This window comes from Hypoxylon fragiforme (genome assembly GCF_022984875.1).
Source record: "Hypoxylon fragiforme strain CBS 206.31 chromosome Unknown GGS25scaffold_6, whole genome shotgun sequence".
NCBI lineage: Eukaryota > Fungi > Ascomycota > Sordariomycetes > Xylariales > Hypoxylaceae > Hypoxylon > Hypoxylon fragiforme.
The window spans coordinates 2,243,748-2,268,645 of NW_026054761.1; the positions used below are offsets into that span (position 1 = coordinate 2,243,748).

A 24,898-nucleotide genomic window follows, 5' to 3' on the forward strand; every position below is an offset into this window, starting at 1 on the left:
AAACCGTTGCAATACCCTCTAAACACTAACCTATTTTTCTCCCTACGCTCTAGCCACTCACCTGCTTGCCCGCTACCATACCTGCATCATTTGACTCTTGTCATTGCATTGTCTCGCCCTGCTTATACACCCTTACTTCGCGCTCACTTCAATGTCTTTCTACACTATGGTCAGCGCAACGGAAGGCCCTCGCCACCGGATGGGAGCCTGTTAAGAAACACGCTGGTGGTTTCTGCGAGCTTCAAGTCGTTGATTACTTACCTACCTACCCAGGTAACCAATATACTGGGTTTTTAACTACCGAATCCCAATATGTTGGGCAAACTCTTTAACCTAACTTCGGGATCCACTGGGGGACCAACTTCTCAAGACGGTATCTTCCCAACCAAACCTTCTCCAGAATCAGTACAGGAAGAGATTCATACACGCAGTCTCTTGTTCCCGGATACGCAAGCTCTTTATTATCGGCAGGACCAGGTGTTCCCATTGCCGTCAGCGCCTGGCGTTCAGTCCGGGCCTTCTGCAAATCCCTTCGACTACGATGGCGATATTGATATCGATGTTCGCGATGTTCGTGTTATTATTATGCAGGATACCCTAGGTTCCATCAGCCCATCCTTATTATTCGACAGCCATTGTGTCCCTTCGTCTAGTTCGTCCAGTGATCGACCACCACCGCCGCCGCCGCCAAGTGCGGCGTCATCCTCGCAATCTCTCATCCAGGACCCTCGACGAGCCCCCACATCGCAACGTAAAGGTAGTTTAGGCCAGACCTCAAGGCCACTAGTAATTCAACCAAGCAGTCCCCAGCACCGGCAAGGCGCATTTGACCGACGAGGATCTATTCAGTCCCGCACTTACAATGCTGCGGAAACCGAGTCCCAAAAGGCAGCCAGGGAATATCGGGAAGAGCTCGCTAGTTTCTCGAGTTGTATTTTCGCCAACTCCGAAGTCATGTCCTATAAAGGGACATCCACCAAGGTACACGTGATCCCAAGCGAGTCACGGCCGCCTGTTGTCTCTAGCTCGTATGTTGGAGACGGCCGTGGTTCTATGGGGAGGTCGAGTATGCGGTCTAGCAGGTTGGCACAATCATTTACATCGGATTCTGCCAACACGCAGTTTCAGTCATTTTCCACTCCTCCCCGGCCACTGGAGCGCAACAAGATCCTAGTGACACGTCTTTTCCCAGTAAATCTTCCTACTGATGACCTCAGTTCGCCTACCGATGATAATGGAGGGTTTCCCTTTCCCTATTCCCCGGACGAATCAAAATCAAACAAGAAGCCTTCTAAACCTGTGCAGAAGAGGACGCCAATGTATGCCGTTGCCCTGGTGCTTCAGCTTCCATCGAACTCGGCAAATGCAACGACAATGACTACACCGAAGTCTATGTTTCGAGGCCCTGGATCATATAATGAGCAGGATCCCTTTTCCTCTTCTTTCGGGTCTACTCGTCGATCTGGTTGGACGATGGTTGGTTCTGGCTTCGGCTCAGAGTCGTTCGATTCGATATATAGCAACGATGTCGAGGATCGAATGGATGCGATTACCCAGCACTGGGACATCATCATGAGAACCCTCACTCATCTTCAGTCAGTCGTGGCTACCACGTTGAGCCCGATGCTGAAGCAAGCGGACATGTCGGCTCCGGACCCATATCCCTCCAGCATCTCAGCTCACATAGCCCGGAATTCATCAGCCATTGGCCGGAGAGGTTCAGATGGCTCCCAAATGAAACCTCTTAAGACGAACGCGAAATTGGTGGTGCTACCACCGAGTTGTCTGGCACAAGATCAACGCATAGGTCAAGAGATTGATATAGCGAAAAAACGAATCGTGTCCGGCCTCCGAGCTTCGAGGGTAGTTACTGGTCAAGGCCGCTGGGGACCATGGAGGGAGGAAGCAAGATGGGTTGCGAAGTGGGCAGGAACTAAAGAGCAAGGATTCTTCTTTTTTAATCTACTGACAGCATTTCTTGCGACTCACACAGAATGGCTTCAGGCATTAGGTCCGGTCTGGTACCGTAGACGACGATACCAACAGCAGAAGGCCAAGAGCGAAGAGGACACCTCTTTACCGTCTCGTACCATCATAGTCGCGAAAAATAAGATGGCTGCGCGGAGGCTGATCTTCTTACTATCGGCTTTTCTACCCGCAAACCAGCAGTTACCGACCGTCCGCGCTCAACGCCCAGCAACTTCCGCGTCAGTCGCTGCCTTCGGTCACTCCCCGCCGTCTTACGTAGTGCCGATCAACAAGGAGGAATCTCTGCGCCGAAAGATCAATCGCCGGCAAGGACCTAGAGGAGCGTCCCACACACGAAGTTTCAGTATTCAGTCCCAGGCCACGACGAGATCGGCGACTGGTATTCCCGCACAACTGGCACATCTTAGCATGGAGTCATCTAATGTAGAACGTCGATCGTCTGATTTGATCAAGCCCTCGAATCTACCCATGGCTGGAAGCGATCTCAATACCCGAAAAAGCAGCGCCGCTACAGCTAACACGGTTCTTCCCGATTCAGCTGTCCCACATTTCTCCACGGTTCATCGAAATGGCACAAGTCGCAGTGCTCGGCCTGGTAGTTGTAGTAGTGTTGCCGCAGACGATTTGAAACGGTCTCTCCAAAGAGGTGACAGTCTTGGCCACTTTAGTAGTGCGAGTACCGACTCACGCCAAAGCTCACGATGGGGTAGTGTGATTAGTGGCCTATGGAGTGCAAGACGGCGAGACTCAACTGCGACGACACAGACATTCGATAACCCCAATCACCGTGATGATGTGCCTACTTCGCCAACGAAGTCGATAGCCGGTGGAAAGGATAAGCTCACAGATATGGTCAGTGAAATTCAGCACCTGGACACACCGACAAGTCAGCAAGTCGCTGGCGGCAATCCCCCTCCTCAACAATCAGAGACGCCGCGAAGGTTAGAAGGCAGGCAGTTTGAGTCTCAATCAAGAATCCCGGACCCATTAGGCGCATACGAGTCCCCCGTGAAGACGTCCATCAACAACGATGATGGAGTAATTGATGTAGACGTTCAGTTTCCGGACTACCTCACCTCTTTTGAAACTGCCGTTAGTTCGCCATCTAGCAGCGGATATCTCTCGACCCCTGGCTTAGGCAGTGGGCTTGATGGATTCGAGCAATTTTCCAGGTTGGCTATCGATGGGGATGTCCCTTTTAATGTCGCGGGATGGTTGAAACATTACCACCCTGATTTTACCATACAGGCGATCCCACCACAGAAAGGGCTTCTAGATGAGGTTCGCCAGTCTCTCGCTGCCGAACCTACCCCTATGGTTAATCCTAGCTCGATACCAGAAGAATGGCCCGCGGAACACTGGGTTGATGTTAGTACCGCCATTGTCGCCGATACAACAAATTTTACCATTAAACGTCTTCGATATTGTCGACTGGTGAAGCCTAAGATGCCGCTTGACCGAAACGGCACTAACCATCTCTCACCGCACGGCGCATATATGACACCGGCCCTCTCCCCCTATGAGCAACCGATCAAGGACAAAATTGAGGAAGAGGATTTATTCACATTCGACGAAGCTCTTATTGACGCTGTAGAGAGAGTCATTTCTCATAGTAGTGATGCGAGCAAAGGAAGTTCCACGACGTCTTCTCGATCCGCCAGTAAACAGAGAAGAAGAAGGGACAGTGAGGTTTCCGAGATGACAGAACAAGAAACACCGACGAATAGAATCGACTTTCACGAAGTACCTCGGGCAGAGTGTAAGATGGTAGTCCTCTCTGCGTTATCAGGCATTGTGCAAGAGGTTGTCGATCAACGCGAGAGAGAACACCAAAGCACTCAACCAAAAGTTCCCCATGAAATTACCCGCGAAAAAGAAAGCGCGTTGCGAGCAGCTGTTAGGACATGGCTCGACGTGGTGGAACTCAGTGACGTTTAGCCTTCAACGTCTCCAACCGAAGGCCTTTCCAGAAGATATTCTTCTATTTTCCGTGATCCGGAAGAAACATTTTAACGACTTGACGACACTAATGACCTGTTTTTTATTTATTTAATTGTTCTTTTTTTTTCTCGTCGACAGCATAGCAGAGCAAGGAGTCGCACAGGAGGAAAATAAAGTAAACATTGTACTACCACAAGAATCCTCGTTTCCAAGGCGCCGAGAGATTAGAGAGAATGCATTTCTGTTGCATTCATTCGGAGATACCCAACAAGCATGCATGCATACTTCCCAGGGGATTTTGTTTTGCTTGCAATTATTTTTCTATTTTTTTTCTCCCAGTTTGCCGAAGCTTGGAATGGGTTTTAGGGTGGGTGGCGTTGACATCTGAGGAGTGGAGGGTAGGGTGGCGAGAGGATCTTTCTGCAATGTGGATCAGTGGATTGATATCTCGGTGTTGAACGGAATATGGGAAATGGGCAAAGGCGAGGATACAGTAGCCTTTTTGACAAAGATGGATTTTAAGTGGTGTGTGCAGGTGAGTGCAGCTCAACACTTTGGCGTCTAGATGCAGTGAGGGAGAGCAGGACTCAGGGACTCGAGGGATGGATGGATGTGATACCTACCTACACCTACCTACCTACCATACATGGTCTTAATACCATACGAACGACAGGCGCGACGTAATACAAGTCATGGCTATATCGGGCCGTGGCGATCTGTTTCTGATTTGATATTATATCATCATACCTACCTACCTACTTGTCCTTTTTGTCATTGTGCTGTGATTGTGATTGTGATCATGTTTTTGAATCTGTGATATATGGCTTCCATAGTACCTAAGGAGAGAGGAGAGTTGAAATATGTTGATAATGTGTTCTTTTATTTAAGGGGGAGGGAGTATGTAAAGGTCAAGTATTCATACGCCATGTAACTAACTACCTAAATACTACAAGTATAAATCGTAGGTAGAATGCTAACTATTTAGCAGCCTTGGAACATTGTGTAAACTTTCAAACCAAAACCGCGCCGGTCCGTCTCTATTTTTATTTTTATATTCACGGGTATATTTCTAACCTAACCTAACCAACCAACCAATCAACCCGAGCTAGCCTCCATTCTTCTAATTCTTTTCTAATATTTCCTCTGCCGTTTTTGTGTAAGATCTAAGGGGTCCGTTCCATATCCGACTTTTTTCCCTCGGCGTCTATTTAGGTAGGTACCTGCAAAGGGGGGGGGGGGGGGGGGGGGCATAGATAGCAAGTATCCCTCTTTGCTGCTGCTGCTGCTGCTTGCGAACCATGGCCGATACATCGTCATATCACCATTTACTAACAACAGCACGCACGCTTTCCAGCGAGACTTCTTCCTCAACCAGCCTAGCTTTCGTATTGTCTTTCTCGACGGCGGCAGCTGGCTCCGGATCCGGATGCGGCTCCCTGCGTAGCGTCCACAGGCTCTTAACGCCCAGGCTAGCGAGGAAGTCGAGGGCGCGGGCGTAGTTGGTGCCGAGCTGCGCGATGCCGTGGCTGTCATCGGACAGCGTGAACCTGCCGCCGAGCCCGAGCCACTCCTCGGCTATCTGGCGGCTTGGGTACGGCTCCGCGAGCCCCTTGCGCAGCGCGCTGCTGTTGCACTCGAGCCACCCGCCGTAGCCGGCGACGAGCCGCAGGTTCCGCACGATGCGGTCCCACACCCCCGGCCAGGAGGCGCGGATGTCGCGGCCGGGGTCGGAGGAGAGCAGGCGCACGAGGTCGAAGTGGCCGACGACGCGGGGGCGCAGGGCAGAGAGCATGGCGTGCTGCTGGTCGTAGTACCGCGCGTAGGCGCGCTCCTCGGTGCCGCCGGCTGAGGCGACGGCGCGCGCGTAGTATGTGGCGTCGTAGTCGATGGGCACGGCGTCGATGTGGTGTAGTGATCCGATGAAGTAGTCCACGACGGAAGATGTCGCGAGCTGCGTCACGACGGCTTCGTAGCCCGGCCGCGGCCACTCGCCCTCGAACCCGATCAGCAGGTGGATCTGCGGGGCGTACTTGGTCTGCAGCCGCTGCGCCTCGAGGAGGTAGGCCGAGTGCCGCGGGAAGAGGACTGCGAGGGAGCCTTCGGGGTCGTCGAGCTTTGGGTTAAAGGGGTGTTAACAGATTTTGGTTTCTTTTTGTTTTTGAGGGTTTTTATTTTATTGTGTTTGTGAGCTTTTAGGTTTCTTTGATGGGTGGTTTGAACTCACCTCTTCCGGATATAAGTCTTCGAGGCTGGTCCGGGGCATGTGCTCGGTGAGTCCCATGGTGGTATAGCCGAGGCCGATGGCGTGCTTGACGATGTCTTCGAGGTCATCTTTTGCATGGCCTGGACAGAATTGTCCCGAGTGGGAGTGCATTGTGAAAGCCATCTTGAACTGCTTGCCTACCTTGGTAGGTTAGGTATGTCGTATATCACCCCTGCGATTTTCCTTGTAGGGTGTTTGTAATAATGGCGGCGATAGGTCACCGTGTTGGTGAGAAGTGAGATATGATATATATCGCAAATCTCAGGGCTTGTGGTTAAATTATGTTAGATAATTCACTTCAATCACTTCTCATATTGAGAGAGCCTTGGTCACTCATGAATTTGTATAACATTGTCATAGTATTTTAATCATAAAAAGATAAAGATCTCACATTAATTTACTTTTTTTGAATTATTAACCATCGAAAGTGGATTTAACTCTTAGTTATACATGACATGGATGCACCTACCCGATAGGAATTCCCCAGATTTTAGGGAGCAAGGCATCGTTGGGAAGGCAGGCACTTGGGTAGATTCAAGATTTTGAACCTAGTGCCCCTCCCCCACCTTCACACTTATGTCACGTACTAATTACTAGTACCTAGTAGTATGTAAGCAGATAATAGTTAAGCAAAAGCTCGGGCCATCCAAAACTTAACGACCATTCATGGATGAGCTTGGTACAACTAGCCTATGATCCATTTTTATTTAATTTTTTCATTCAGCCTTGTACTTTGTTCCTTAAGTCCCGTACCAGGTTGTTACGACCTTTGACTTGACATAGCTCTAGCAGCCAACAGTAATTTTTGTGGGCCACGTGAATTTCCTACGGCAATCGATCGACGGCCATCTATCGAACCTACCAACAACTTCTTTCGGAGCTTCGTTATTTTTATTGTAATTTACCGTACACAAAAGTCGCGTCGAAACATCTATTCTTTCCTCCAACAAACCATTCCCGATGCCTAAATAGGCTCCCGGGATCCGAATTGACAATGTTGTTTCCTGAGAGCGACGCGTCTCTACTTCGAGCGTGGATCATAAAGCGCCTCGCTAACACGTATGTTTTACTCCCTTCCTTCCACCAATTCTAAGCCATTCCAGCTTCTTTTCTCGGTTGACCTAGTAATTGTTGCTAACCTCTTGTCTGTTTGTCTTTTCCATTTTTAGATCCGATGCAGATGCTGATGTTCTTGCCGACTATGTCCTAGCACTGTTGCGACACGATGGTGATGTCGATGCCATTCGTAGGATCTTTGAGGAAGAAATTCCTGATTTCCTAAGAGAAGGTATGATGAAAGGCTTTATAAAGCTCGGCAATGTCATCCAGAAATGCTTATGGATCTACAGATGCTGCTGCTTTCACCAACGACGTCTTTCAAGCCATCCAATATCGTTCCTATCTACCGGGAGCTCATCCTGCGCCTCCTACCACACGTCCAGCCTTTCCACCTCCCGCAGCTTCGACCAATGTCCCTTTGTTGTCGCAATATCCACTCCAGTTACCATATGGCGCACCCCCGACAGCACCGACTTTCAGCCAAGGCGGATCGCGTAAACGGTCCTACCACGATCGAGATGATAATGACGTGGACATAATATTGACAAGCCAGGGCCCTTTTCAAGGCCCCCAACCATACAAGTACTCTCGAAGAGGAGGGGGTTTTTCGCAGCGCGGTGGAAGGTATGACGAAATGTATGGAAGTAGAGAGCAACCTGGATTTCCTCCTACTTATGCGACATCTACTTCTGCTCGTTACGGACAGCCCCCAGTACCGTCCCTACCACCACCACCGCATTTCCAAACTTCTCAACACGGCCAGGCCATGCCGCCCCTTGATCCAAATAGCATCCTCGATAATATACAGCGCTTACAACAACTGGGCATCCCAATTCCACAACTGCCCGATCTCCCCAAGCCGGTATATTCTGGGTCTATCCCCCCGCCGCGCCGAAAGAAGCAGCGCTGCAGAGATTTCGATGCGAAAGGATATTGCTCTAGAGGGGGGCACTGTAGGTTCGAGCATACCACCGAACCTCCGGCAATGCATCATCCGGCTGGCCCCTTAGTAGGCGATGGTGAGTCAATCTCCTGGCCCCCAGAGTCTTAACTACTAGGCAGCAAATATATTAACAAAGTGTCATAGAATACGACCCTAACAATGCAGTTTTCCCGATGCCATTTATGGCCAATCAGTCCCAACCTCAAACATTTAAGCCTCTAGATCCAGCCCCTTTTCCATCTATGCCGCCAAACAATCGTCGTGAGCACAACAAGCTCAAGCGATCCAAGGGCCGCCCGCCCTTTGCTGCTAATGGACCAGTGCACGATAAGAGCAAAACTTCTATAGTTATTCAGAACATCCCCAACGAGCACTTCAGTGAGAGTGAAGTCCAAAGCTATTTCTCCCAGTTTGGCACTATCTCCAAAATTTCGATGCAAGAATCTGATCAATTGGCCATTGTTAAATTCAGCGACTGGGATGCAGCACACGCAGCTTGGAGTTCGCCTAAGGTTATATTTGACAACCGCTTTGTCAAGGTGTTCTGGCACAAAGATGAAAGTGAGACTGGGCCAGCTTCAGCAAATGGCAAGGCTGTAAACGGCATCAAGAATGGGGCCACTAACGGCAGCATACCCAGTGGCGAGAGCGAGCTAGCAGAGCCGTTTGATCTGGATGAATTCAGGCGCAAGCAGGATGAGGCACAGAAAATCCACGATGAAAAAACTAAGAAACGGCAAGAACTTGAGCGTCAGCGCCAAGAGTTGGAAGATAGAGAGAAAGAGCTTCGTGCGCGTCAGCTTGAGGAAAAGCGTAAACTGCAAGCTAAGCTTGCTGGCAAGGGTACGACTGGTCCGTCGTCTGGAACGACGACGGACGGTACCAGCAAGAAGCCTACCTCGCAGACAGAAGCTCTACGAGCCCAATTAGCTGCGCTAGAAGAAGAGGCAAACGTCCTAGGCATTGATCCCGATGCCATTCAGGATGACTCATCTTGGACAACTAGAGGTCGGGGTAGGGGTAATCGGGGATATCGTGGTCGTGGCCGTTATCCCCCTAGAGCTCTGAGAGGTGGGTATGGGTATCAGGGTAGAGGTGGTTTAGACGCAAGACACGCTGCCTATGCCGCGTATTCCTTGGACAACAGACCAAGGATCATTGCCCTATCAGGAGTAGATTTCACCAGCCCGGAGAAGGACGAAGCGCTCCGGGAATATCTTTTTGTAAGTCTTGCATTATTGACTTCCTATATGGGCATGGCTAATATACACATAATAGGGTATTGGCGAATTTAAAGAGATACACGCCGATCCAGCTACCACACATATTACTTTTAAAGACCGCAAGACTGCGGAACAGTTCATGTTTGGTGTTTCCGCTAATAACTCTATCCCGGGGCTCGAGGACAAGATTGAAGCTACATGGACGAACTCTGCGCCTCAATCGGAAGCCAAACCAGCTACTGACGCTGATGTACAAATGACCAATGTTGTGGATGTTGTAGAAGAAGAGCAGGCGACTAGGGAGAAGGCTAGCGCTGAAGGAAGCAGTGTCACCGTAGGGCTCGAGGAAGGTGAAGTTGATGATACACAGGGTAGGGACCAGCATGACATGGATTATGAGGCCGGTGAAGACTGGGGCATTTCTTAGATAACACGAGGGAAAGGGAAGGGGCATAGCATGCATACAAATCATGTTGGGCGGAACCAAAGCATATAGTGTACACTACCTAGGTAATTTTTCAGGCGGCCGTGGAAAGGAGGGCATCGGTGTTACCGCTTTGCTAGGTGGCGGGTTAGACGAAAAGTCCGTCAAACATGAGGGTGCCTTTGCGAATACAGACACGCTTTTCGTGAAGTTTGTTGTATAATAGGTGTGCAGGTGTAGTTTGTTGGTTGTGAATAATTTTACGTGGCTCGTGCAAATGATGATTAGGTAAGTACATCGTGAACTTGGAAAAAAGGGGATGGGATGTTGCTGGATACTAGATAACTAGGTAAGTATCTACCAGTATTTCTAGAGTCCCTCCAGTGAGGGATGATAGGTAGAGTTGGGCACGTCGGACTATGGCTATGTACTAGTTAATCGAGGCGGGGAGACAATAAATATCAGAGCAATAAAAAAAGGAAATACTAGGCCAAGAGAGTAGAGAGTGGGCTGGGGGGGGTTTTCTTGATACTTCATAAGGGGTAGGGCTAGGGAGATGGAGATGGTGATGGTGATAGTCTCTAGATTAGATCATACTGGAACTGATGGCCTAGTTGGTCTTTATTGGTGGAGATTGTCTGGATAGGATATTTTGATGGTTGCAATGGTGATCGCGCTGTCTTGGGTTGTTAATCGTCTGGTAGATGTATCATGGAGAGATGGGCCACTGAGAACAAAGAAGGGGCTTTGGCTTTGAATATAGTAGGGACCTAGGTAACCTTCCAGCGAATAGGTCTATACCTAGTAGTTATTCACGTAGGATTTTCGTTGTTTCCATGCCTTTTGGTTTGGTTATGTAAAACCTCTAGATGTGAGAAGTCGTCATTTGCGCAAACAGTTCCTGTAGTATTCCAACTGAAGGGCAAGAGCGAGATTCATCCTACCTACATGACCTAATTGGTCGTCGGATGGGTCGCTAGAGAATAAATGGAGACATATAGGGCTAGTTTGTCCTTCACAGGAGCTGTCACTCGCCTCTGAGAGATGAAAAAGAAAACTGACTGGGGAGAAGAAGGGATTAACTCGCAGTCATCCTCATGGAATACATTAATTAAATAGAGGCTTGATAGTTCACTTCCAATAAGAGAAGAAAAGGGATTGACAGACACCGAAAAAGAGATACGACAGTAAAAGAGGTGCGAAGGCAAAAGCAGAGAAGGCATGGTATGGTACTCATCGGGGTCAATAAAGGAAACGGTCATCAAGTCCCCACTATAAAACGGAAGCCGGGCGCCCAGAAAAGGGGGTGATCCGGAGTCAATCAATTTGGTCACGCCGAAGCCAATCTTGGAACCTAAAAAGGGGGAGGGGGCAGGGGCTCAAGGTGTATATAACATAGAAGTATGCAGATAAATTGTTAATTGGGTACGTATCCTGTCTCGATGTCAACTCGACGTAACAACACTCCGATGATCGAGATGCCATCACCATCACCCATTCACACCGATATACGCTGATTGCGTTTTAATAACAAGGTCTATAGTATGACACCATGTTGTGAAATAATCGTCTTCTCAGATGATCAATACGCGAGATATCAACATCATGAGAACGTCAAGGGAAAGTGACAGAGCTGATTTTCCATTATTTTTTATATAGCCACCTGATTATCGTCGGGCTTTATCGGTCCATTGTCGATGAACTCCTTGATAGCGATATTGACATGCAGTGATGGATACGAGGGATCAGTTCTCAGAATACCTTCCTTGGTAAGCGAATATACACGAGGTTGATCCTTTTTTTAGCCTCGAGAGCAGACGCTGATTCACGGAATCGGGGGTTGCGTTGATATGTTTGGAAGGATTTTCATTTGGGGGCTTGTGTCTATGAGTTTCTCTGGCCCGCGTTAAGAGCCAGGAGGGAGCAGTGCTGTACCGTGGGCTACATTCCGTGAAAGCTTCGTTGAGTACAAGATGGTTCAAGTCTGTCGGCTTGGCATCAAATGGTGAATAGGTTCTACTAGGTACTTAGGTAAAGATTGATACTAGTCACATCTCATTTACATCAGCCTAGATCAATCGGTCCTTGCAGCAGACCATATAGTACTAGGTAGATTGATTAAAAATCTGTGTATACCTGCTTACTCGATCAGGTAGTCGACATCAAATGTGATTATTCAATTCTTTACCCGGACAGCTACGGAGGGCTAGATCAAGTCTCTGGAACAGAATTCACACCACGGTAGTTGCCAAGCTTCCAGGCTGGATATCTTCAATGCCAGATAGACGCTGGACTCATCATCGGCGATTGCAAGGGGGGAAACGAAACGTTAGAATCAGCCTGAGAAAATGGATAGGATAAGTATCGCTTAGGATCGCCATTGGTGTAAATATTATATATCCAATGAAACTTGACAGTACTTATCCTCGTCCAAGTAGACGTCGACACCGATAATTCCTCCTCTCATTGTGTTCACTTTGAAGCGGCTAATAGTTGAGCAGAAATCCTCTGCAGCCATTGACGCGCAATACCCACTGGCTACGGACACAGTTGGTAAGTTACACGAAAAGCTGATGGCAGATAGGGTGACATTCGACAAGAATTATCGATATTAAATAGTGCTAAATACAGCACCGCGAGGTGACAATGTATTGCGCCAAGGTTTCTCGCCCTCTGTCGTTTCTCGAGCCCTCAATATAGGGAGGAACTCACTAAGAGATTTTATAGTGACAGTAGCCACCTAAGCTTTCCGACCAGAGTGTTCCAGGTTCTTCCAATCTAAAGAAGGCTTCTTTGATTGGGTGTGTTAATATATGGGCTTTAGAGTTGCAGATCTAGAACCGAGACGAGATACCAAGTGCAAGCTCCTCACCCCTTCGGCTAGCATCTGTGGGGAGAACTCGCCCAGCAGGAGATATTGCCATACCATGTCGCGATGCATCTAGTCCGATGAATCGGCCTCTGTGAGTTGATGGTTTCCACCTAGATAGTATGCTCTGAAGGGGTTTCGAGACAATGCTTGCCGATGTTGCCGTGCTATGCTTTTGCTATCATCTTTTCCCTCGGGTAAAACGCTTCATGCTAAGTAGCAAAAACTCCTGCCTACCACGGTATTCATCGAAGATCCCAAGGGGTTCTTAACCTCAATACTATAAGATCTTCTCATACGCTCGGAATTCCGTATAAGGCAGTTTCCTTCCCCAAAGCTCCGGGACTGTTGACCCACCAAACTTTTTTTCCATGTTTAATAAAAGGGGGAGAGAAGAAGAATAGTCTTTTCCTATAAAGATAACGGAGGTGTGCCTCACGCAGGTTGTATACCGCCTACCGTTACAGGCGAAGATCAGCCTCAATTGAGTTTTCCCGTGCCTGAGTACCTGGCAGATGGACAGCGCCAAGGCCTATATATGGCATCCTCACTGGTAGCGAACCTTACATCCTTTCCGTCCACCGTGCCTATCTTTGGCCAGGCCCGAATGGGGACTAAAGGCGCTATGATCGGCACTTGGATTCCCATTTTTTATGCAGCTATGTAAGCTAGATGTTTGACGAAAATCCGAGAAACATACTTGACAGGTTTTCGCGTGGGAGACTGGGGTAGCGAAAGATCTCGGATAGGCTGCACGATAGAAACAACTAGTAATTAGGAGTTTCCTTCCTAGGTAGGTATTAGGTAGGTAGTCTACGAATACGCCGAGATCATTTCATCTTAGGTTTATCATTGCGATTTGTAGTTCAAGTTGGGTATTTCGTGCGAAAGGGATACAACTACGTCAGGTCTCATCCTCCGCATATTGAAGGCTGGACTTCTTATCTCTAGACACCTATCTAGACACCTAACTAGGTACTATAAAGTTCTCTGGGGAATACATCCCAAAGTAGGTAATGATGAAGAAATCTAGAAGGCCTCCAGGGCTTCTGAGATGTGCACTGACTCAGGGGTTCCACATTCCTTTGGTGGAATTCTTAAACCCGTCATCGGCTTTTTCTTTTAAACAAATGGACATTGGCTGGGCTATTATGTAGAAAATGTACAAAATAGGGCCAGCAAGTTCGGAACGTCACATCACCCCACTTGCAGCGATCCCTCTCGATTCATCTTTTCATATATGCACGTCGTCTTTAAACTAGACAAGGGGCTATAACTGATGGGCCAATGAGCCATCCCATGTGTTCATTCGCAGAATAGCACAGTGAATTCAACCGCAAACGCCATCGAATCATGACTGTTTTGTTAGTCAATCGACTGGGAACTTGGATTATCAGTCGCGCATGCGCGTATGAGAATGAAGATAGGAGAGAAGGATGGTGAGGATCAAGTTCATAGATATCACATATCGCGATAGGAAGAATTACCAATATCATGACAAAGAAAGCAAAGGATAAACAATTGTTTCAGAAATTATCTTCCAGCAATGAAGCCGGAGGAAGAATGCCAACACGTATACCAACCACCATGACGAATGATTATTACAATCTTGGCTTGGAATAATATCCCTACCGTTGATCGCTTAAAGTAAGCGAGCGAGTAGCACTGCAACGCCATTTACTTCTTCCGTACTGAGCCCAAATCGCACGATTCGCGCCACATCGATGGCTACATCAGCATATTAACAGCTCCTTGATAGGAACGATGACTATGAAAGGTGGTTAATATTCACCGGAACATCCCCCTTGTCACCAACATCTGAAGTCATAGGCAATGCGGCTGCAAGAGTAGCGCCGGCTGTCGATCTACTTGTTGCGCAGACTGCCACTCACCCGCCTTTAGCCCCTGGATCTGCTTCGTGGGCTGCCCTGTCGAGATAGCCACACCCCGGTGGGATTGGTCGACAGAGATGATTGCCCAGGTAGGCCTATGAGATAATGAAACAATTTACTACAGATGTAGCTAAGAGGTTAATCTGAAGCTCACAGCAAACATCCGTACTTTGCAGTGAAAAGAGCAGCGCAAATGCCGATCCTTCTCCTCGGTCTTGTGGGTCAGGCCATAGCCATATAAGGAGAACCATCTTCTCTCCCCAAGCTGGTTTGAGAAATAACCTCACGCACAGCTTCTGCAGCATTCCTCGTCAGACACGTCCTCGCAGCCTCTCAACTCTTTTCTGCCGACCTACCATCGTTCACTATCGTTCTCCATCAAATTCGAAAAAAAAAATGGCTAACTTCTTCGCTGCTCTGCTGGCCGCTGCCGCCATGCTCCAGGTTGGCTCTGCCGTCCCCTTCCCGTTCACCAACGGGACCGCGCCTGCTATCCACGGTGTCAGGGGTATCACAAACACCACCGCTGTGTCCCCCCAGGTTCTCAAGCGCCGGCTCCGAGACTTCCCCATCGCCCTTGTCCGACCTTAAGTGGATGTGGGCACCACCTCTTCTCCGAGATGCCGTCATGGATGATGAGAAGACTGATGGCAAGCAAGTAGGCAACCTTTTTAAGAAGTGGGTGGCTTTAGATTGAGGAGGCCCAGTGGGCGACGACAAAGCCACTAGGCAAAATGCGCCGAGTCAGATTCCTCGCTCGCCATCCTCACACGGACGACGGCGCATTTTGCTGTGTTCCGAAACGAGAATCCCAGAACCAGAAACCTCATCTAGACTCACCCCACGGATAAGGAAAAACGGGACACGGCTATTACTATTTTTTTTTGAATTCACCACCCCCCAATAGACTATTTCACGACCGCTAGGGAGAACCCCATTTTCCGGCGGGCTTCTTGTTTTTTTTTGTTACGTCTCAGGGAGGGACAATGGAAGGGAGGGAAGGGAATGAACATGCTCAACCTAGGCTATTCTTCACTTAATGGCTAGCTATTTTTTTCGGCTATTTATTAACAAGATAGAAACGGGCGAGTTGAGTTTGAGTTGAGTTGGTTTGGTTGGTCGCCACGTCAAAGTTGAGAGAGAGCGCAGCGCAAGGTACATTTCTAATAGGCTTATAACTGTCTTTCACATCCGAAATATCTACAACCGATTAAATTCGTTATATATAATACGACTCCAGCGCTCGCCCTAACTGTTACTTTTGCTTTGCCCGCCTAGTGGATGCTGATGAGTGATGTTGTTGAACGTGTATAGCCATGTCGTAACACTATACTGACTTGCTAGGAAGGTAGTGAGTGCTATCGGTCTTGCTTAGCAACAAGATCAACCTCAGGCATTCAACAGCGTTGCAGTTGCATTATCAAGGTGTAGTCCATAAGGTGCCTGCATACCTAGGTACCTACCTACCTTCGCTCCCTCTCGGAAAACTACACGAGTTGATGAGACAAGACTAGAACCGTAGTAGGGAAGATATACATAACATCCCACCGAGGGCGAGGTTCCATATTTATTTTATCCATGTCAGATCATGCTTAAATCCGAACCCTACTGCCAATCTTGGTATAAGCTCCCTATAGCCAAGACTCTACCGACGCTGATCCCCACGCGCAACCACCCCTCCCCCGATCGTTACAATGCGAGTAGCAGCAAACTTTTGCAGCCGAGCCGCAAGAAGGTCCCGGGAGAATAGAATGTAGGAACGGAACCAAACTACCGCACCTCGCCCTCGCTCACTAGAAAAAACCCTTGAGCAGCGCCGAGACCTGAAGCTACCTATCACAGAGTTCTGAATGTTTGCAGGGTTGCTGTCGAGACTGGCGTACCTGGTAAATAGAAGCTAAATGCTGGAGGTAATTGGGATCTGCCAACAGAGCAGTTCATCCATGTAAGGTGCAGTCGCAACGGAGGCCTATGAAAGCGTGGCTATAAGTATCCGGCTCGCGCGGGAGGGCAGGCCTACACCTGGTACCTCCACGGTGGCTCCACCCCTACAGGTTCGCTTTCGGGTGGTGGTTCGAGGAGAGAATACACATAGGGAATCAACAGAATGGCAAAAGAAAGCTGTTCCGAGGAATCCGAGATACATCAAAATAAGTTTTAATGCACCTACCTACCCAGTACTGGCTAGCCTGAGCTAAAAATAAGATGTCGATGATATGGAAGCAGCGGGACCTATTTGCTTTATTTCGTGAAAAAACTATCTCCAAGTAGTCAAGAACTGCAACTTCGTAGGTTGGGAGGTATGTATAGACACTCAAAGTGAAACCAAACATGCGGTACGGGAAATCGTGACATCGGAGCGAGCGATGAACCTCGGAGTAACAGCCGTACTCCCGACCGTTTCCCGACCTGTCCTCCGGCTTATAGTGGGGCCGAGCGACTGTGCCGTCTTCATTTTCATACAAAACTCAAAGATAAAGGGGCAAAAGAAAGAAACCGAGCAAAGTTTCCTAGTTCTTCACGTTACTGAAGTTCATGATTCTCTGAAATGATGGAACTAAATTGAATTCGCTGGGTGCTATTCCTGCGCTAGGGTAAGGGCCCCTATAAAAACCGGAGTCTTTCACATCTGATAACCCTGCACGCCTCATAGCCCACATGAGTACAGCCTCACTCGGCGTTGGCGGGACACTTGCATATAATGAGGACTACCTTAAATTACTGAAGCTCGATACTTAGATCGGTCCACTGCACTTGTGACCCCGAATACACTCCTGTTGAATAATACAGATCGTTCAAGGCCCCTATTCATCCACTTCTCACGGTTGTGTAGGTAGGACTACACTATGACCAAAACAGTGCTTGATTGAGAATTGCAAGCGTACGTTTCTCGTTGCTAAAGTACGTATGGTATCCCTTTAGCCTCAATAGTATATGATTTGCGACTAACCAGCATGCACAGATGTATATGAGGGAGAGGGTAGGGGACAGGATTAGCACTCTAGTATTATGGATTTCACATGTTATGAAGTAGAGCATTGGATTGGATACCTAGGTACCTAGTAGGTACAAAATAATCTGCCACTCTTACTACAACGTTGTGGTTCCCTTGAAGGCATTCTCACCATCCCTCCCCACACGCGTCACCTTAAACAACTGGGTTCTCTCCCGGAAGGGTTTGCAGCCCTGCAGGAAAAAAAATTAGTAATTAGCTCCGTGACATCTACCTCAGCAAAGGTGGGGGGGGAAACTTATAACTTACAACCATCAATATCCTCGCCAACCATATCGGGAACCTTGCACTGGTTCTGCTGCGCGATCGTCTGCGTCTTGAGCATCGGCGCCGAGACGTACGTGTGGCCATCCATCGCCTTCTGGAGACTGTCGTCCTTCCAGCCGAACGTATAATCGGCGTGGCTAGCGTAGCCGGTCGAGTCGCCCGTGGCCCACACGAACGGCTGCTTGCCGTCGGCGAAGTCCGCCGCGTCGCCGTTGAACGCGCGCGTGTCCCACATAGTCTCGAGCAGGATCTGCGGGAGCCGCACGGGGTGCGTCGCCGGGCAGGGGCCGCCGGACTCGAAGGTGCCCGACTCCGGGTACGCGACGTGGTCCTGGTGGTTGGGCGAGTCGAGGTTCTTGCCGTCCCAGCACGTCGGGAACCGGTGGTTCGCCATGATGCCGCCGGGGCACGGCTTCGTCGGGAAGCTGATGGACTCCGGCGCGCGCGTGCCCTGGTTCTCCATGCAGATGTAGGTCAGCTGCCGGAACTTCCGCGCTTCCTCGCGGTCGTGGTAGGTCGCGTCGCCGACGAGCATCCGGAACCCGGGCTTGAAGGCTGTGACGGTGGACTTTTGCGCGGTGTCGAAGAGAGCGTCTGACATGTAGTAAACGACCTTGGGGCCATGGTAAGCGCTTATACAAGTTTAACACCTAGGTAGGTGAACTGTTTTCTTACCATGCCACCTTGTGTCCCCTCCATACCAGCCTGGGCCATCTGCGGGACCCTTTTGAACGTGCCATTCTTGGAACGGTAGAATATGACAGCAGTCCAATAGTTGGAGAAGTCTTCTGTGAACTGACAACTCGTGCAAGTGGAAAGCTTTGCAAGATCATGCGACTCCGCGGGCATCGACGCGTTGAATGAATTCTATTTGCTAGGCATTAGACAGGACCATTGAATCTTGAGATGCAACAAGATATAGAAAACGTACGCCTCCAATGATCTGATGAAGATGGGCCGATGGGTTCATTCCTGGATTGACCAAGGGGTCCAGACGCTGCACCGTCAAGCCTGAGCAGCCAAATCGAAGCAGCGCGCTCGCGGGCGCGAATAGCCCTAGGGCAGCGATGAAGGCGTTCAACTGCATGTTTGGCATAACTATTACCTGGTTTACCAATTAGATGATATCCTTGGATTTGAAGCGGAAACGGGGAGCGGTACCTAAGGGTCGGCGATAGTCGTGATCTTATCCATGATGACGGCCGACCTCTTGGTACACCACTGCCGTCTCCCTCATACCTGATGGAAGCAGCTAGCGCACTTTCAGTGTCAGAAAAGATTGGTTGTTAATTTCAGATGGAATTTCCATTGGCGAGCGGGCTCTCCCTGATTCCGGGTAATGTGGAAAAGATTTACTGCTTCGGGACTTGCACGCGAATGGGTATCGAGGCGCGCCGCCGTTTGGGGAAAAGACGCTGATGGTAGCCCCGCCCGAACAGTTGATGATTGTGAGGTATCAATGAACCTGATCTTGACTTCTGACCGGTAGATGAGTTTCTGTCATGATGTTCAAGCATGGCTGCCAAGCATCTCTTGTGGGAAAGGTGTCTATTTAAGTGCTAGGTAAGACAGGTAGCTTACATAACTTCGTAGTACTGTTCCGTGGATTCGTGGATTGCCAAGAGGTGAACTTACAAACGGGTAAGTAACTCATTTTACCTAGAAAACGGTCCATCTGTTATTTATCATTATCAGGATGTAGGAACAAGGTGGTCACATGACCATGGTATAGTCACGAGACTGGGTACAAAGCTTCCATGATTATGTAATCCAGCATCCCCTGAATGATATACAAAGTCATTTGTTTAAGCACCTAGTAGTTACCTAGGTTAGCTGTATCTCTCCAGATCTAATCGTCTCATGAAAATGGAATATGTTGCAGGTGCCTCAAGCACCTTTAGGCTCCACTAGAGCCATATGGCCCTTATGGCCATATATTGGCACTCCACCATTGTAGTTAGGAATAAAGCAAGCTTTCTTCCTTTCCTCTTCCTTCTTCTTGGTTGCAGTTGTACTGCAACAGAATAAAAGTAGATCCCGGCTTATTAGGCACTGATCAATCAACTTGTTAAACAATGTGGAAAAACAAAGTTCTCAGGTGTGTATGTTCATGAACATTACCACGAGAAAAAACTTATAAAAGTGGCTGCTTCACCTCTGATGAAAGATTTTTTGAACTTTTCCCAGTATCATAAAACATCAAACCACCTACTACCTCACTCGAATATCCTTTGAGAGATAGTTGTGCAGCATCTAAGCCAAAGCTTGAGCTAAAATCCGGTCAACTAGGTGCCTATTCATATTACCCACCATTACCAAGGGGCATCATCAAGACCTACTACGAGAGACGGTTCCTAGTGGGCAGCAAAACTTTTATCATCTCGTATCTTGCAACGAAATATGGGATCGCTTGATATAAGAAAGTCATCTTCTGGGGTGTCAAATGCCCCACCTCAGCCAGAAGGGGATACTATAGATTTCCAAATTTTGCTTTGGAAACCAGAGAATGATGTGGTCAAATGGGCCTTTTCTATGTATCTTCGGTCAGTTTCAAAGTGGAAGATTTGGGAAATCTACCTAGATTCAGGGACTGGACGATACCGCATATATTCCATGGAAGTTGATTCACTAGATTCTAATCGGCGTGACAACTTCGCATGGGTGGGGTCTGTCCCTCAGACTTTTTATGACGACGTTAAAGCTGCAATCAACCCTATTCCCCCCCCTCCAGTAGTAGGTAAACGGGAATTGGAGTACAAGTCATACGTCGTGGCGATTTTGGACACCCTCATGCAAAACTCGCTCTTAACACGGGAGGCAGCAGACACTGCGCTTCTAGCAGCTACAGACATATCCAATCGTCTCCAGAGGTGAAACGATCCTTCAAATACCACTGCTGAAGGAAAGTAGCTCCATGGAGTTCTCTTTGATGGGGTTTCTCATGACAGTCATGATTCTGAGGCTTAGGTAGGGTGCAGAATAAATTGTTCACGGAAGTTGTTATGCGGATCTAGTTGACGTAACGGATGTTGCATGAATTGCTTCTGGGTTGACACTTGAACACTGAATGGGGTTGTATAGTCTCTCCTTCTATTTGGTTACTCTCATTTTGCTTTGGCACCTACCTTACCAAGACTGAACGCTGTTGTTGAATCGGGCTAGGCATTTCCAAAGGCGGCACTCTTTATTTTCACATTTCCATAAAGCGATAAAGTTAAAAAAAAATACTATTAATGAAATCTATCTAACATTACAATTTTCCCCTTGTCTTTTGTTTACCTAATGATGAGAACACTATGCGGCAACTCTGAGGACATATTATATTTAAACAAAGCATTTGTTTCTTGTTTTTGTCTTTCCGGCTATGAATTTGGATTGAGTTCCAAGATATTGTAATGGTACAAGAAAAGCCCTTCTATCTTTCTTGTCCTTTCGTTGTATTTTATTGTATCTGTTACAATGCCGATACCACCAATCTCGTATGCTCAACTGCCCAGCAGCTACTCAGGCAGAGTCTAATGATAATTCTTCCCTGTGATTCCTGAAAGTTGACCCCCTACGAACAACTTCATCCATACAACCGCTTCTTCTCCTTTAATTCATGGCACGTGACAATAAAGATAAGCCATCATGGCCGAAGTTTGTGACTGTGAACCACTGCCAAGAGTCTACCCGCAGGCTAGCTAAGGCAGTGATACATGTAGCTGTATGTCCTAGGTACTCGGTAGGTACCTATATATGGGGCCTCCGTAGTCCCCAGGCAGATGTTAGGTTAGAGCTCCCCATGTAGCAATGATGCTGTTCTATATCTTCTAAGTCCCGCCTCATAGCAGCCCCTGCTTGTGTCATTGTCGGTGGCGCCAACAAGCATTAAAAAGGTATTGAAAAAGACAGTTGGAAGTGCTGGTGACCATCTTTGTAATAACATCTAGAGAGACTGGACTTGCAAGATAGATGTTAGCGGCAAAATCCCCCTCTGTTTTTCCACTTTGAAGGACACTAAAATTTAATGTTTTAACGAACATCATTTCTTACCAGCGCCAACAGCTCTACGTGTTATTTCTATCTAATGGCGGGACCTAGTGTCGTGCCGTGCCGTGCAAAGGTCTAACCCAACACTCAATCCTAACATCACGCCGGTTTGAGTCTTTGGGATGTTGTTGGATGGCATGAGAAAGGTCGGCCAGCTTTGTGCGATTCCATCTGGCAGCAGGTGCCTTGTACTTGATATACTTTACAATGACTATTTTGCAACATAATATGCTGGGTAGAAAACCCAGAATTTCTTTCAATAACAATAAATCATTTTCTTAGTACAGTGTAAAGTTTTTGAAGACGACAGTAATTCATATCCGTTGGTTGGTTGTAACTTGGTTGCAGTTGGTTTAGTTCAAGGTCGCGTCAAGTCAATCAGGAGAGGGTCCAAAGAGCTCCCACATCAGGGATCACACGTGATATGAGACGGTGAGGCATAAACATCTCGTCGATACGGGCAATCCGGCCTTATATATTTTAAGCTAGATGTAGTAATTTACGCGAATAAGACGGTGTCGTAGTTAGTACGGATGTAGGCACTTTGAAGAATCAGCCTCCCGTCAGCACTATCCTCCCCGGCTAAAATCTGCTGGACCACATGTGGTAGTTGTCTACTACGTAGGTACTAGGTATTCAGGGAATAGTATAAGATTATGCAGATTTACATACAATGTCAACTCCCGTACCAAGTAGATAAAGTCCCTGCAAAATCTGGAATGAATCAACCACAATACCTCCTGGCAGGTTAGTTGCGGAACGACCTACCCCGGACCCCCTATTTGCTAGCCCCGCAATATAACGGCCAAGTCAAATCAAAAATCTACTATTTCTGGCGAATGAGGACGGAGGATATATTCTTAGTTATCACTTACACATATCTAGAAGCAGGTGTGTCCGTGCTGTGGTTGACTTGAGCGGCTAAAATCAACAATTTAAGGACACCAAGAGCTTGATAAACCGTGGGCACTATGTGCTAGCTAGATCGAACTGGTATATCTAAAATTGATGTCTATCAACCTATTTCTATAATACCTAACCTAACAGTCGTGCTTACCTAGGCCACTTTCAACACCTTCGGTGAAGAAGCACTCACTAGCACTCAACATGAAGCTATCCTCAACAGTTGTATCTCTCTGGCTCGCTTTAGTTCTCGGCCAACAATTCCCTGAATGTACTCGAGAGCTCGCAGCGACCGACGACTGTGCTGACGTTATCAACGCCAACGCCTGCTACAACCAGTTCCGCTTCAGGAACAATCAGACACTCTCATGTATTGGCGGCACGACAAATGACGAGAGGGCCTTGAAGGCAAGATCTGCGCACAACTGAGGCTTTTGTGTGGCGTATATGCTAACGAATTGGTATAGGCGTGCAAGTGTTGTAGCTGTGTCGGCACACAAATGTGCAATTGGGTTACCCAGTCACGATTTCAGTGCTAGGATGGATGATAATGGAGGTGCTACGATAGGTCCAGAGATTTGCAAGGAGAGGAGGGACAAGAGGGAACACTGATCGAGGTAGAGATCTATTTGCCTGATAGCTGCAAGGCTTGGACATTTATCTCGCTGCTTTCGTAACTGAACCCACCACTACAACAAGGACAAGAGGTGTTGCTATTCTTTTGACTAAGTACTAAAAGAAAATCACTAATTGAGCGCTCTGCAAATAGCCCTATTTCTTACTGGGTATATAACACAGCTCAAAGCATTACCTACATTTCTTAATAAGAGACGGTTAATCTATTTTGAATGTAAATCATCTCATAGCCAACGAAACTGAACTAATAGTACCTAGGTCTGGTATCGATGATATACTCTCGTCTAGTAGGTACTTAATTTTATAAACAATCTTCCGCATAACTAGTAGAGTATGCTGTAATATACTACCTATTGCTGTCAAAAATGGCATTGAAGTAATGATCATACTATCTAAATATAACAGGTTATACTTAGCAAATAATTACCATATGCTGACTCACTTATGAAGGCAGGTGTAGGCACTCTTATCTACCTAGATGGTAAGGAAGGAACGCGTATTTTCGTACCTACCTAGGTACCCAGAGAAACAGGGGCAAGCGGCCTTTTTAGTATGTTGAGCCCTACATAGGTATATGAAGAAATGTAGCTGAAAGTACTGTTATTCCTTTTGGTTCGATATGTATCTCAGCTATATACTAGGTATACCTACTACCTAGTAGGTACCTACCTACCTAGGCAGGTAAGCTTGAATGAGAGTACATACATATATATATATCTATGCCTCCCTACATATGACGCTCATACACTTTTATTTCTAAACATGAATAGCTTTTACAAGAGGCACACTGAGGAAATTCCGGCCACAGAAGTCCCTTTCCCTATGGACACGACCCTCAAACCTCCAGTTAGGTAGGTACTTGGATGTTGCAGGTGCCCGAGGCACCATAGGCTCCACTAGGCCATATGACTTCCTTCCTTTGTCCTTCGTCTTAGTTGCAGTTATGCTGCAACAGGTTATGAGCGCCTATTTGATGTCAGAAAGACCTCATATGATAAAAGGAAATTTTATACAAATCGCTTCCCTCGACTTTACGGAGCCGAGGTTGAATGCAATACAATAGAGGCAATAAACTTATCCAGAGTGATATCAGATCATTAGAAGTAGAAGGCAGGTACTTACCTCCGTAGGACCTTTATGTAAGGTACCTAGAAGGGATCTATGAATCTGCTCGCAAAAAAGGCCTGCGTAGGAAGGTACAAGATGCACATCCCACCCATCGTTCGATTTTAGTGCGGCTCTTCCCTTCTGGGTCTGGATAGGGGTATCAACCGCCGCCAGCATCGCTCCGAATACCTTTCAACCATCAGACCATTCCACACATTGATTTTCTTCTCACATACCTATTTTCTGATCTCCCCCCGCGCACATCTTTGCTAATTCTATACGCACGAGTTGCAAGAAAAGAAAAAAAAAAACATCACCACGCTCTTCTTCAAGCCGA

General features: G+C 47.7%; 6 protein-coding genes across 6 annotated transcripts; 4 read left to right on the forward strand and 2 right to left on the reverse strand.

The window, feature by feature from the left end:
* Nucleotides 1-4,045, forward strand: GGS25DRAFT_334125 (folliculin-interacting protein N-terminus-domain-containing protein). The gene has a single exon (XM_049257922.1). It carries the CDS (start codon nt 313-315, stop codon nt 3,925-3,927), a length of 3,615 nt encoding a protein of 1,204 aa, XP_049115849.1. The 5' UTR covers nt 1-312; the 3' UTR covers nt 3,928-4,045.
* Nucleotides 4,046-5,178: 1,133 nt separating this feature from the next.
* GGS25DRAFT_495916 (histidinol-phosphatase) lies at nt 5,179-6,716 on the reverse strand. Its single transcript, XM_049261485.1, has 3 exons — nt 6,585-6,716; nt 6,155-6,460; nt 5,179-6,043 (listed from the first exon to the last, which is right to left on the reverse strand). Exons 2-3 carry the CDS (start codon nt 6,314-6,316, stop codon nt 5,249-5,251), a joined length of 957 nt encoding a protein of 318 aa, XP_049115850.1. The 5' UTR covers nt 6,317-6,460; nt 6,585-6,716; the 3' UTR covers nt 5,179-5,248.
* Nucleotides 6,717-6,927: 211 nt separating this feature from the next.
* Nucleotides 6,928-10,052, forward strand: GGS25DRAFT_495918 (uncharacterized protein). Its single transcript, XM_049261486.1, has 5 exons — nt 6,928-7,252; nt 7,363-7,481; nt 7,543-8,271; nt 8,340-9,418; nt 9,474-10,052. Exons 1-5 carry the CDS (start codon nt 7,188-7,190, stop codon nt 9,843-9,845), a joined length of 2,364 nt encoding a protein of 787 aa, XP_049115851.1. The 5' UTR covers nt 6,928-7,187; the 3' UTR covers nt 9,846-10,052.
* A 4,947-nt stretch (nt 10,053-14,999) lies between these two features.
* GGS25DRAFT_522973 (uncharacterized protein) lies at nt 15,000-15,454 on the forward strand (the record flags this gene model as incomplete). The annotated part of the gene is made up of 2 exons (XM_049264340.1): nt 15,000-15,182; nt 15,296-15,454. The coding sequence occupies 2 exons, from the start codon at nt 15,000-15,002 to the stop codon at nt 15,452-15,454; spliced, it is 342 nt and encodes a 113-aa protein (XP_049115852.1).
* A 1,625-nt stretch (nt 15,455-17,079) lies between these two features.
* On the reverse strand, nt 17,080-19,518 carry GGS25DRAFT_495925 (uncharacterized protein). Its single transcript, XM_049261487.1, has 6 exons — nt 18,815-19,518; nt 18,559-18,750; nt 17,866-18,496; nt 17,566-17,789; nt 17,343-17,504; nt 17,080-17,197 (listed from the first exon to the last, which is right to left on the reverse strand). Exons 1-4 carry the CDS (start codon nt 18,977-18,979, stop codon nt 17,752-17,754), a joined length of 1,026 nt encoding a protein of 341 aa, XP_049115853.1. The 5' UTR covers nt 18,980-19,518; the 3' UTR covers nt 17,080-17,197; nt 17,343-17,504; nt 17,566-17,751.
* A 2,995-nt stretch (nt 19,519-22,513) lies between these two features.
* Nucleotides 22,514-23,653, forward strand: GGS25DRAFT_495930 (uncharacterized protein). The gene is made up of 3 exons (XM_049261488.1): nt 22,514-22,908; nt 22,963-23,226; nt 23,286-23,653. The coding sequence occupies exons 2-3, from the start codon at nt 23,023-23,025 to the stop codon at nt 23,355-23,357; spliced, it is 276 nt and encodes a 91-aa protein (XP_049115854.1). The 5' UTR covers nt 22,514-22,908; nt 22,963-23,022; the 3' UTR covers nt 23,358-23,653.
* The last annotated feature ends 1,245 nt before the right edge of the window (nt 23,654-24,898 follow it).